We start from the raw sequence: 12,073 nt of genomic DNA, 5'->3' as shown, positions 1-12,073 counted from the left end.
GTACAATGCAGGAAACACCAACCATCCTTTCACATCAGGCTGAACGAAGCACAGTGATTTCTCCCCTCCCCCACCCCCGCCCCCGCCCCATGTTCCCATCCACGTCAGTTTCAATCTTTGAGGTTCTTTGATTGGGAGTACCAGTGGGGAAGATGGCTGAGCAGTGGGGCCTTGGTTCTGGTCTCCTCTTACGTCCAGGAGAAGACAGCTGCAGGCCCAGCCCGCCGGGTGCTAGGCCGAGCTGGTGGGCCTCTGATGTGTGCGTCCACCTCCCCGTTCTGTGTTCAAGCCCCCAGGGAAAGTATGGCAGTGGAGGATGACCAGGTCCAAGCTGCTGAAGCATGGTCCGTTTACCGATGTGACATTTCTAGAAAGCAGTAAGCTGATTCTCCAGTGGAAAGCAGGGGACTACTAAGAATTGGGACCTGCAGGCCAATGTATCCCTGAGGAAAAGTCCACAAGAACAATTCAAGAAACCAGTAAGAAACAAGGGGCAGAAAGCTGTGAGACAAAAGCACAGCAGGCTTTAGGAAGGCGGGAGAGCCTTTCCTGCAAGGCCCGGACCGTGCTCACTTGCCCTAGTCCATGTCCCACAAATAACATTTCACTTTGAGTCAAGAAAGCAGAGGAAAAAGATGGCTCATCTGAACCTGAACCCCACCTATGTACTTCAGACTGTAGCTCCATATCTATTCTTTACCTAAAACACAATCCCTGCCCAGAACCACGGTGCCTAGAAAACATGGTGGTCCTGGAGAGGAAATGCTGTTTAAGGGGGTAACATTCCATTTGGATACATTGCAGACATTGCACCCCCTGGTCTGGAGAACGCAGCCGGGTTTGTGCCAGGGAGGCCCCCCACTCTAGGAAACGGGACCATAGTCTTCCCTACAGGGCCATTCATCCTCGGGAAGGAAGTCTGGTTGAGACCCATGGACCCAGTTGGTCTTGCAAAAGGAGAAGGGTTCATACCCATTGGGCCTGCAGTAGAGCCCAGGGGCCCAGGAGCTGACCTGGGGAAAGTAACTTGACCAGGGCCCAGTGGGCCACTAGACCTTGGGAAGGTAGCTGGACTTGGACCTTGTAAGCCAGTGGCCCTTGTGAAATTAGCTGGACTAGGGCCTATTGGCCCAGAAGCTCTTGGGAACATTGCTGAACTGGAGCCCTGGAGGCCAGTAGACCTTTGGAAAGTAGCTGGGTTTGAAGCCAATGATCCAGAAGACTGCGAGAAGGTACTTGGGTTCAGTCCCCCTGGACCTGTCCCTCTTGGAAAGGGATTCGCATTTATTCCCATCGGGCCAGTTGGCCTGGAGAAATGAGCTGAGTTAGGAGCCATGGGGCCAGGAGCCCTTGACATGGGAGATGGATTTGGCCCTGAAAGGCCCATTCCCCGAGAACCAGGCCCAGAGTTTGGGCCTATGGGACCCGGTACTCTTGCCATGGAGGATGGGTTTGTGCCCATGTTTCCAGAAGCCTGTGAGAAAGAAGCCGAATTTGCTCCTAAAAGACCTGCTGCTCTCAGAATTGGGGCGAGATCCAGGCCCTGAGGGCCAGTCATTCTCAAGTTAAGACCAGACCCTGTGCCCAAGAGGCCACCCGCTCTGTTGTCCAGATTAGGGCCTGGGCCCAGGCCACCTCCCCTGGGGTTGGGCCCGAGGCCTGGGCCCAAGCCACCTGCCCTTGGGGTGGGTCCAAGACCTGGGCCTGGAAACATACCTGACCTTGGGGCAGGGTTTGTACCACCAAAGCCTGATCTCATATTAGGATTTGGTCCAGGACCCAGACCAACAGGCCGAGCATTGGGAGGGCCGTTCCCAGAACTCAACATGCCACCGGATCTCAAGTTGGGTCCTGATCCAGGGCCCATGGGACCCCCACTTCTAGGGTCGGGCCCAGCACCCAGGAGACCACCCGATCTTGGGTTAGACATAGGCCCTGGCCCTGAGAGACCCCCTAGTCTCTGATTAGACATAGGTCCTGGGCCTTGAAGAGCCCCGGCTCTAGGATTCAGCGCCGACCCTGGGCCGGGACCCAGGAGGCCACCTGGCCGTGAGAAAGACCCCGTGCCCGTGCCGGCAGAATGCATTCCTCTGGGAAAAGCAGCCATGCCTGGGTCTCGAGCCCCAGCAGAGAAAGGTGCTGAATTTGAAGCTAGCGCGCTTGATGAACTTGGAAAAGCAGATGGGTTCCGTGGAAACGGGGCCAGATTTCCACCAAGGGAACCGGCTGCCATAAGGAAGGGATCCGAGTTCATGCCCAGTGGGTGGCCAGTGTTCAGACCAGGACCCCCCTGTGGTCCCAGGGAACTGTCGAGCCGTCCTCGAGGTGGCAGGGGAGCACGAGTCCAAGGAGTTGGCCGCTCTCTAGGGAAAATCCGGGGTTCTTTCATACTTTCTTGGGGACGTTAGTGATAATGGGCTTGGGGCGAGTTTTGAAAAGGATCTTGTTTTTGATGAGGGCTGTCACCAGGTACCGGGTGCCAGTACTGCAGCCAAGTTCCTCACAGTCCTGCTCCGTAGCAGTGTGTTTGACAAGGACAGCAAAAGGTTTCTCCAGGTGGATGATTTTCCCATACAGGATGTGATGCCCCACAATCAGCACAGGTATTCCCTTTGGCGGAACAAGAACAAGATGCCTGAGGTTCAGGGCAAGGTCAGACCCCTCCGGTGCCGTAAAGCTGCCCTCGGCAGCGCTGTGGCACCTCCGCTCCCTGGTCTGGCTACACCACTGTCAACCCGCCCCTGTGCCCTTTTCACTCTTCCTAGCCCCCAGGAGAATTGTCACTTATCAAAATGGTTCTTCCAGGTTCTCCAAAGTTAAAGTTCCCTGTTCCTGCAAAGATGGGGGAAGAACAAGCAGATAGCTCAGCAGACTAGCTAGACCTTGAACAACAAACCTGAGGGCAGTCCTCATTCTGGGGCCCTGGGAGCACCACCTTGGTGTAGCTTGCTTTCCTGAGGCATTAGGCTGGGAAAGAAAAGCCCCCTCACCTCAGTGGTGTAATGTAGGTCTCCCAGGAGGTTTCCAGCTAATCCAGTGCTGTAGCGAGCCTCGATCTCCCCCTGTAGCTCCAGCAGCACCCATTCTGCCAGGCCTCCAGCCCCAGCACTGCAAGCAAAGGGCTGGCGGTTACAATATTTTTGAGGGGTGAAGGATGAATAGTGTCCTACACCACCATTCAAGGTCCAAAGGGCACTCAGATGGGCACAAGTTCTTGGGGGGATTAGGTAGTGCTGGGCACTAAACTAGAGACTGACATACAAGAATTTGTGCAAGATAAACCTAGGACCCCCAAGTCTTCCAGAAAAATGCCAAATCTATATCGATCTAATACTCAAGCTAAATATGTCACAAAATGTACTTACCTGGAAATAACAATTTGCACCATCAGCTTTCCGTCTTTAAAAAGCAACTGAAATTAAGCTGTGGGGTTGGAAAAAAAAAAGTGATTTAGAATAATAACAACTAATATTTAGCACAGTGTGCTGGGCACCTTCCTAAGTACATTAATTTCAAATTAATTTTTAAGTACATTAATTTCTAAATACATTTCATTTGTTCATTTCCCTAATAATACCTACGACACATCAAGACTAATCTGATCCATACATAGCAACGCTGTGGATCCAATTCCAGACCCTACACACGGGCTGGATTAGGGGTGTGTGCTCTACCATTGGAGCCTGGCCGGAAATCTGCTAAACTGATACTGTGCTTAACTGACCCTGAGGAAGATTACAAGTCAGCTATAGTATGGAAAGTTAACAGGGGTAAATGCATACTAGTCAGAATCTGAACCCAAGAAATTTATTCTTGACCACTGTAATTTGCCATTCTCAAGGATATTCCATTTCCTACTCTGAATAGCTCTAAAAAAAAAAACAAACAAACAAGGAATGTTTTTATATTTTCCCTGATAATAGAAACTTTCAAGCAGGGACTGGACAGTATAGTGGTTAGGGCACCTGCCTCCTTCAAAGCCGACATGTGATCCCTAGAATCCCAGATGGTCTCCTGAGCACCACCAGAAATAACTCCTGAGTGTAGTGTCAGGAATAACCCCTGAGCACCACTCCATGTATAGGGGAAAAAAAAAACCTTCAAGCTTACTACTTTGATTACATTTTAAAGTTCAAAGGCTCTCAAACCAAAAAATCTGTGAAAGTCCTTCAAATTTGAGATTTTAGTTGATGAATCTCATTCGAAAGGTCCACTTATCTTTCACATGAAACTAAATGAACTCTTATCTTATACAACAGCACCACCTGGTGGCAAACTTGCCACATTCTCTAAGTATGGCTTAAGAGAATTTTCTTTCTGGGCAGGATAGATCCACAGGGATGAGGATTTCTGGCTAAATCCTTCCAGTGAATAGACAGAACTTAGTGGAGGGATGTCAGTCCAGTGTTTGCCAACTGTACCTCAGAGACTTAACAGGTATAACTGCGCTCAAGCTTAGCAAACACTCATTAGAAAGTTAAACCAGCTTCTTTCTTGATACAGTACTCTCCAGGGTAAAATATGTTGCCAGCAGCCTGGGCCCCTGGAGGCAGATGGCAGTTCTATCTATGCTTGAGCCCCAAACAAGCATATGGAAATATGAAGTTGGTGGATTCACTGGACTTTAAATTCTTATATCAGCAGCAGCTAATTTTTTGTTTGTTTGGAGGCCACATCTAGCCATGCTGAGGGATTATTCCTGGTGTGCTCAGGGGACCATATGGGATGCCAGGGATAGAATGTGGTCAGCCACAGGCAAGGCAAAAGCCCTATCTGCTAGCCCATTGCTCTGGCCCCACAGCTGAGATTTCTTACCAGGAATCATATACACGAGTGGTATCTCAGCCACTGTGCAAACTATCTGACATGGGGTTCATTTTCACTTTGCAGCAAGACTGAGACAGACCCAGTCTTGCTTGTACATGGCACATGTAGCCAGCGAGTGGGAGTCATGAGGGTTGAGTTCATGTGCATTTTAGCTCCACTCGTACTGAATACCCTTCCAGAGAAGAAAACTAAGTGCCAGGGAGAGCAAAGGCATCAAGAGGCCATTCTCAGGAAAGCCAATGTCTTATTGTCGCCCCACCTGAGAACAGGAAGTGCCAGGGAGGAGGGTGGAGATATCCTGACAGAAAATGTGGCCCATTAAAAGCACTTTAATCCCTTCTGGGATCCAGAGGCATCACTCAACGGGCAGAGCATATGCTTCGCAGGTACAAAGCCCAAGTACTGTCTCCAGCACTGCAGAGTCCTGAGCAGAGAGCCAGGAGTAGCCTTGAGCACTGCCAGCTGTGGTCCCAAACAAGCCCAAACAAAAATTAAAATAAAACTAAAATACAAAAACTTCTCTTCCTTGGAAAAGTGAGAGAGGGAAGATGCAGTCTGAGTGATTCCCGTTAAAAAAAAATTATATATATAAACTATGGTTTCCTGGAGAAATTAACAATTCAAAACCACAGACCTAGCAAGCTGCAGAGATAGCCAAGCACGGAAGGTGCTTGCTTAGCACATGGCCTACCCCAGTTCAAGTCCTAGCACCACATATGCTCCCAGAGTTCCACCAGGAGTGACGCCTGAGCAGAGCCTGCAATAAGCTCAGGGCACAGACGGACATGCCCCCACAACACCAAACAAAACACCAAAAGCCTAAATTCAGGTTCTAGCCTGTAATTCTTAACAAGTCCCTTAATGGTTGTGGGGCAACCTACCTTATCTGATTCATAGCTAATGTGGAAGGCCAAATAAACGAATGCAAGATGCCTTAAAGATCCTACTGCCCCAGGGAGAGCTCAAGGGCTGGAACACACGCTGCACGCAAGAGCACAAGATTTGATCCCCAACACTCAGTCCCTGGGGCACAGCCAGAAGTGTCCTCTGGCGGGCACTGGCATGAACAGTGACAGGTACACCCCGCTTTCCCCCAAACACCATAAATCAGCATTTTAAAAGTTACAATGGACTGTAATCACAAAGGTAAGTATATTCATGACTCAAAAAGCCTCACTGTATCACTGTCACTGTCATCCCGTTGACATCTCATCAATTTGCTCGAGCGGGCGCCAGTAACGTCTCCATTGTGGGACTTGTGGTTACTGTTTTTGGCATATCGAATACGCCACGGGTAGCTTGCCAGGCTCTGCCGTGCGGGTGCGATACACTCGGTAGCTTGCCGGGCTCTCCGAGGGGCGGAGGAATTGAACCCAGGTCTGTCAGGTGCAAGGCAAACGCCCTCCCACTATGCTATCACTCCAGCCCATCCTTAAATAGTGATGTCCAAGTATAACACAAGGTGTTGCTCTACAGTACTGCCAGCTGTGGCCCCTGCAAACCAAACTCCTGGGCCAGAGAGAGCACAGTGATGAAGTGGTTTCCTGGTCCATGACAGACCCCAGTTAGATCTCTGGCACCAATTAGGGTCCCCAGAGCATTACAGGAGTTTCCCTGAGCACTGAGCCAGAACTAAGTCTGACCCAAATAATCCCCCCCACCACCAAAAAGAGTCTAAAGCATACAACCTCACTCATCATCTTCCTCGTCCGCTCTTCCATCAGGTTAGGAGCATTTTTGCTAGACTCACTTCCTTCCATGCTGCAGACACATTTACAAGTGCTACAGTCTACATCTGCCTTTTCCAAGGTGAGTGCCCCCTGGAGGGCACCTGACCAACTCAGAGGGGCAGTAACAGCCTCCAGTATAATTGGTGGGGGCACTGTTTCCTTAAAGGGAAATTTCCAGGGGCTGGACAGAGTGCAGTGGTTGAGGCATAGGCTTCTATGGGGTTGACCCCATTGGACGGTACCTCGGTGCAGCCCCTGAAGGCCCAGACTGCCAGGGTGGCCTGCACATCACTGGCCCTGCTCACTCTAACAGCATCACATCCTCCTTGGGCCTAGCACTGAACTAACAGCCCAGTTGGCCAAGAATAGCCAGGACAGCCCCTGCCCCCAGTAAAGGGTTAATATCCAGACTACTGAGCTTTTTTATTTTTTAAAGGAGGCAGGAGATCATAGAGGTAAGGGATGTCTGGTCTAGGCCAGAGGAGCCCACAGACTGACCTAGTCGCATTTGTAGACATGAGGACACATTAACCAAGTAGAAATGAAGGCAAAGGCAGTCCTTTAGTGAACTCTGAAATCGATTTTAGTGACTAAATCTGAATCCTATTGCCTTTTTTTCTTTTTGGGTCACAACTGGCGATGCACAGGGGTCACTCCTGGTTCATGCACTCGGGCATTACTCCTGGCGGTGCTCAGGGGACATGGGATCCTGGGAATCAAACCCATGTTGGCCATGTGCAAGGCAAATGCCCTACTCGCTGTGCTATCGCTCCAGCCCGAATCCTATTACTTTTCTAAATAAAAGTCAGGGATGTGGGCCGTTTTGGGAGAGTGGGTGGGGGCCATATGGAAGGTAGTCAGGGACTGAACTCGGGACCTCACAGAACTGTGCTCTACACTTGAACTATCTCTGGGCCTTTTCTTGCTCCCTGGGATTACCGTTCTAAGAACTGTTCTCAAGAGCAGGGGTCAGGTAGATGTTCTGGGTACTTCACTGATGGCATACCTGAAGGAGGATAGCGTAAGTACCCCACTGAGCATGAAGCTGTGAAAATGACAGAAGGGTGAGGTCCAACCTGACCCTGTCCCCTTGAGGTAGCATTAGTAGGAGAGCAGAGAAAGAAGTATGGGTGCAAGTCAGTTCCCAATAGTGATAATACACACTGCAATATAATTTTCTGTATTTTCAGTCTTAAGTCCTTCCAACATTTAAGACAACTAAAGCAATTTCTATGTGTGCTGAAATTTTGCTTGTGTAGTTGTAGCTTTAAACCTCAAATTAAAATATTAAAAGAAAACTCCCAAGAGTCTAATTTGGATTTGGCTAGGACCAACTAACTTCCTTTGGTTAGAATAATTGCAAGTCGATACTCTAACTGCAGAGCCAGGGAGAAATTTCTGCAATGTTACTTGGCGTAAGCAGTACAGCACAAGCCCGGTGGGGCCCTGGGTTGGAGCCCCGGCACTTCATGACCCCCTCATCCACAATGGGGATGGCCTCACATTTATCAAGATGTTTAAATGCATTCTATTTTCAGAGTGAAGTCCCTCATGCCACAGCTAGAGTGTGGACTTGGAGAGGTGAGAGAAGGTATAGAGAAAACAGACCTCTTCTCCCTGCAATTATTTCATGTCATAAAGGGAGGGGCATTTTTCCTACTCAGAACTCCTGGATCTTCACATAGCTAAACCAACTAACTGAATAAGCCTTATATTCCTTATGTCGCCAAATAACAGCTCAGTAGAGGAGTTTTTGTTCTGGGGCCTCGCCTGGGAATGCTCTGGGGGGGACCCTGCAGCACCAGGGATGGAACCTGGGTCTCCTACCTGCAAGGCAGATACCCCAGCCTTCAGACCACCTCCCCAGTCCAGCTAATTCTTGTGCTGAAATAAGTAAAAGGTGGAGTTCTTCCCCCATCTTTAGCACTGCTACTTAGCTAAGTCCGCCCTAAATATTCCTAACCTGAAACCTAGAGCCAGTCTGGAGGTCCTTGTTCAAGACACTGGTGTTTCTCAACGGGTGCTCTAGATGGCTGCAAGACTCCTGAACAAACCAGGGCCGCAAAGGAACCAATAACCCTCAGAGCTACTCCCAACCTGGAAGGGGAACCTAAATCAAACCCCAAAGTTTGGTTATAATCCGACCAATCTGAAATGCACCTTAATTGTTACTGGCTTCTTTCTCTTTTTTGTAGTATTAAAATGAAAAACCTGGGGAAAAAAATCAATGTTCCATAATTTAAGGGAGAAAAATCCAGGTGAAGCACTATCTTCACACTACAAAAAAATTCTTCACACTACACTTCAATTCTCCCTTTTTAACGTTAAAAAGGCTAAACTTTTTGAATATTCACCTGTTTCTTAAGTTTTTGGGTCACACCCAGCGATGCTCAGGAGTTACTCCTGGCTCTGCACTCAGGAGTTACTCCTGGTAGTGCTTGGGGTACCATATGGGATGCGGGGATAGAACCAGAGTTGGGTGTATATAAGGCAAAAACCTTAACCGCCGTACTCTCTCTTTAGCTACACTAACCCAGATTTTTATACACAGAACACCCTAAAGACTGGCAAAAAGACTTCTAGAAACAACAAACACATAAAAGTAGTAGACTACAAAAATCAATGCACAGACATGTTGCATTTTCATATGCAAACAATGGAGGTGTAAAAAGCAATCCCTCTGACAATGATTTCAGAGACAGGAGGCACTGTCAGCAGAGCTGGGAAGGGAGCCCTGGCTCCACTACAATCTGGCCTCTCTTGCAACCATCCGATTCCTACCTCACTCTGCATGGCTGGGGAGCTTCATGGAAGATGCAACTTTCTCCCAAGTGACATTGTAGAGTAATTAAAAACAAAACCTTCTTATCACATTCAATTGATAAGATTTAGGTTTCTGAAAACCTCGAGAGATTAATGGCACCCCCGAGTCAAAATTTTACTCTAAGCCTCTGTTCTGGTAGAGGGTAGAATACACTGATACTAAATTGAGACTAAATTATTTCCTTCTCCCACAAAATTTTAACTATTTTATTCCTTGGTTCCCAAACTCATAGTGTGAGCAATGATCTTTGTAATGGTAACTGCCCCCCAAAATAATAAATGGTAGAAACGTGGTAAAAGGGACATAAAATTTTCACTGACTCAATGGTTTAACCTAACTTTGATTTTTTAAAAATGTTTTACAAATTTATTAAAACCCTTTTGTATTTTAAGCTCTTTAAAAAACAAAAAACCAAAACAGACTACAGACTTTAACTTTTATTCACTTTAAAAGTTGCTTTTCATTTAAAAAAAAAAAAGACATAGAATGTTAGCAAATTGCTAAACCATCAGTTAGCATTTACTGACCTCTTAATTAGTCCCAGGGACCTGAGGCTCAAGGAACAGGGAAACTATGTCAGAACTGAATTTTTTGATTCCACCACTAATTCTGTGTAGCAAAGATAACTGAACCTCTTTGTTCCCTCATCCTGAACAAAAAGAACCTATCTTAAAGTGTTGAGAATTGAGGGTAGTATTGACAAGTCCTCCACACACTGCCTAGGCATAGCAAACCTATAGCATTAAGCTATAGGTTACTGGAACAAGACATTTCTTTAGTTTATTATGCCCAATAGAACATCTTACTACTATCCTGCATAATTACTATTTTAATGTGCAGTCGACAAAAAAAAAAATCTTACAGAAAGTAGGTGGTCGGAATAAAATTAAGTCTACACAATGGGAGAACAATTTAAGGACGGCAGGTTTCACCAAACTGCTTGGATTCTGGAGGGGCTTTTCCTCTAAGGGTGACAATGATTTCTCTATGTGCCTTTCCACCAAATGAACAATACAGGCAAGTTTTATACACAACTGGATGCAGGTAATTTTTATTGGCAGTGTAACTGTGGTTGTGACTGGAAGGGCTGGTCTAAGTTTCAAAGGGCATCTGGTCGCTACTATTCAGTTGCTAAAAGCCTGTTTCTGAAGCAGGTCGCTCGCTCCCCTCCAAAACAGGCTCTGGAGGGCCAAGTGGAACTGAATGCTTCCAAACTTTTCATTAGTGAGGGGTGTGTTCGAAAACGTGTGAGTACTATGCGTACACGTGGTTCTTTCCCAACACATTTTAGGATTCCCGTGGTGGAGGGAATCGATTACTGGGATTTGTAGACAATGGGTGGAAAAGATGGCTTCGGTCGATCAGTTTTCTCCATCTTCTGCTACTCTGCAGCCCCATCTCAACCCTTCCTCGTCCTCCTCACTCGGGCACCCTGCCGGCCCCCGGCCCCTCCACCCCGCTTCCGAGCCCAGCTAGAGGGGCTCCCCCTCCATCCCGGATCCTCCTCCCAGCCGGCCCCCGCCCGGCCCCTCAGCAGCCGCTACACACACTTCCTATTTCTCGTCCCGCCCACTCTCCGGGGTGCCACCCCCCCGCACCCCCACCCCCCGGCACCCCCACCCCCCCGCATCACCCCCACCCCCCACTTTCCGCTAGGACCGCGGAATCCAAGCTCCGGAGCCCCCCTTCCTAACCTCCCGAGGAAAAGCGCCTTTAAACCGCCTTTCTCCACACCCGCGCCCGCCCTCCCCGCCCCCCGTGGGTTGGGGGGATGCGCGATCAAACCGTTAATCCCCCCCCCACGCACCCTCGTCCCCGAGAGGACTCCCTGAACGTTCCCCCACCGCCCGCATGCTCCGGATCGCTCCCCCATGCCCCCGCCTGCCCCAAGCGCTCCGCGCTCCTCGGGACCCCACCCGGCGCCTCTCGGCTCTCACTCCGCCCACAAAGAACCCGGGATCGCTCTCCGCGAGCCCCCCAGCGCCCCCGCCTCCCCGCGCCCAGCGGCCCCCCAGCCTCCCCGCCACCACCGTCCCCAGCGGCCCCTCCCACCGCACCTCCCCGGGCTCCCGCGGGGCTTCCCGCGCCCCGACCCGCGAGGCGCCCCGGCCCGCACCTACCTCGAGGTTCCGGCCTCCGCCCGGCTCCCGCTCCGCTCCGCCCCGCGCGCGCCCCTTCCTTCCCGCCTCCTTCCGTCTCCGCGCGGCTTCCTGCCCCCAGCATTCCCCGCCCCGCGCGCCCGGGGGCCTCGGGGCCGCCCCTCCCCCGCGCGCCCGCCCGCCGCTCCCCGCCCCTGCGCTCGCCATGCTCCTGGCGGCCCGCGCCGCGCCGCCGCCTCCGCACCCGGCGGCCCCGGCCCCCCGCGCCCTGGCCCGCCGCCTCGCCCCAGCCCGGCCCTCGCTCCCCGCGGCCCCCCGCGCCCCCCGCCCGCGGCCTGACCTGCAATGGCGGCCGCCGAGCGCGGCGCCGCGCGGCCAACGGGCGACAACCGAACCTCCCGCCGCCGTCGCCGCCGCCGCGAGCACTGCCTGCGCACTTCCGGCCGGCGCCGCGAGCGCTTCCGGGGCAGAGCAAGCGAGCGCGCGCACGTGGGGCCGGAGCGGGGAGCGAGCGCCCGGCCGCGGGTGAGTCGGGTCCAGGGAGCGGGCGGCGTCGGGGCGGGGGCGAGACGGGCGTCCAGCCGAGCTCCTCG

General features: G+C 51.0%; 3 protein-coding genes across 5 annotated transcripts in view; 1 reads left to right on the top strand and 2 right to left on the bottom strand.

The window, feature by feature from the left end:
• Positions 1-757: 757 nt before the first annotated feature.
• Positions 758-2,389, bottom strand: DERPC (DERPC proline and glycine rich nuclear protein). The gene has a single exon (XM_012932962.2). The coding sequence runs from the start codon at positions 2,387-2,389 to the stop codon at positions 770-772; it is 1,620 nt and encodes a 539-aa protein (XP_012788416.1). The 3' UTR covers positions 758-769.
• On the bottom strand, positions 2,386-11,924 carry CHTF8 (chromosome transmission fidelity factor 8). Of its 2 annotated transcripts, none has more exons than XM_055145704.1 (4): positions 11,821-11,924; positions 3,366-3,423; positions 2,991-3,108; positions 2,386-2,610 (listed from the first exon to the last, which is right to left on the bottom strand). In XM_055145704.1, exons 2-4 carry the CDS (start codon positions 3,386-3,388, stop codon positions 2,386-2,388), a joined length of 366 nt encoding a protein of 121 aa, XP_055001679.1. In that variant the 5' UTR covers positions 3,389-3,423; positions 11,821-11,924. The 2 variants fall into 2 exon arrangements, with proteins under 2 accessions (XP_055001679.1, XP_055001680.1); XM_055145705.1 differs by lacking the exon at positions 11,821-11,924 and adding an exon at positions 11,502-11,597.
• UTP4 (UTP4 small subunit processome component) overlaps positions 11,868-12,073 on the top strand; it is a 30,594-nt gene continuing 30,388 nt past the window's right edge. Inside the window, exon 1 of one of the 2 annotated variants that reach the window (XM_055145698.1) lies at positions 11,868-12,005. The gene's annotated coding sequence lies outside the window, so the exon portion shown is untranslated. The remainder of the gene's footprint in view (positions 12,006-12,073) is intronic. The other variant, XM_055145699.1, reaches the window with a different exon arrangement.

Source organism: Sorex araneus, chromosome 8 (assembly GCF_027595985.1).
Source record: "Sorex araneus isolate mSorAra2 chromosome 8, mSorAra2.pri, whole genome shotgun sequence".
NCBI lineage: Eukaryota > Metazoa > Chordata > Mammalia > Eulipotyphla > Soricidae > Sorex > Sorex araneus.
This window is presented reverse-complemented; position numbering and strand designations above follow the sequence as displayed.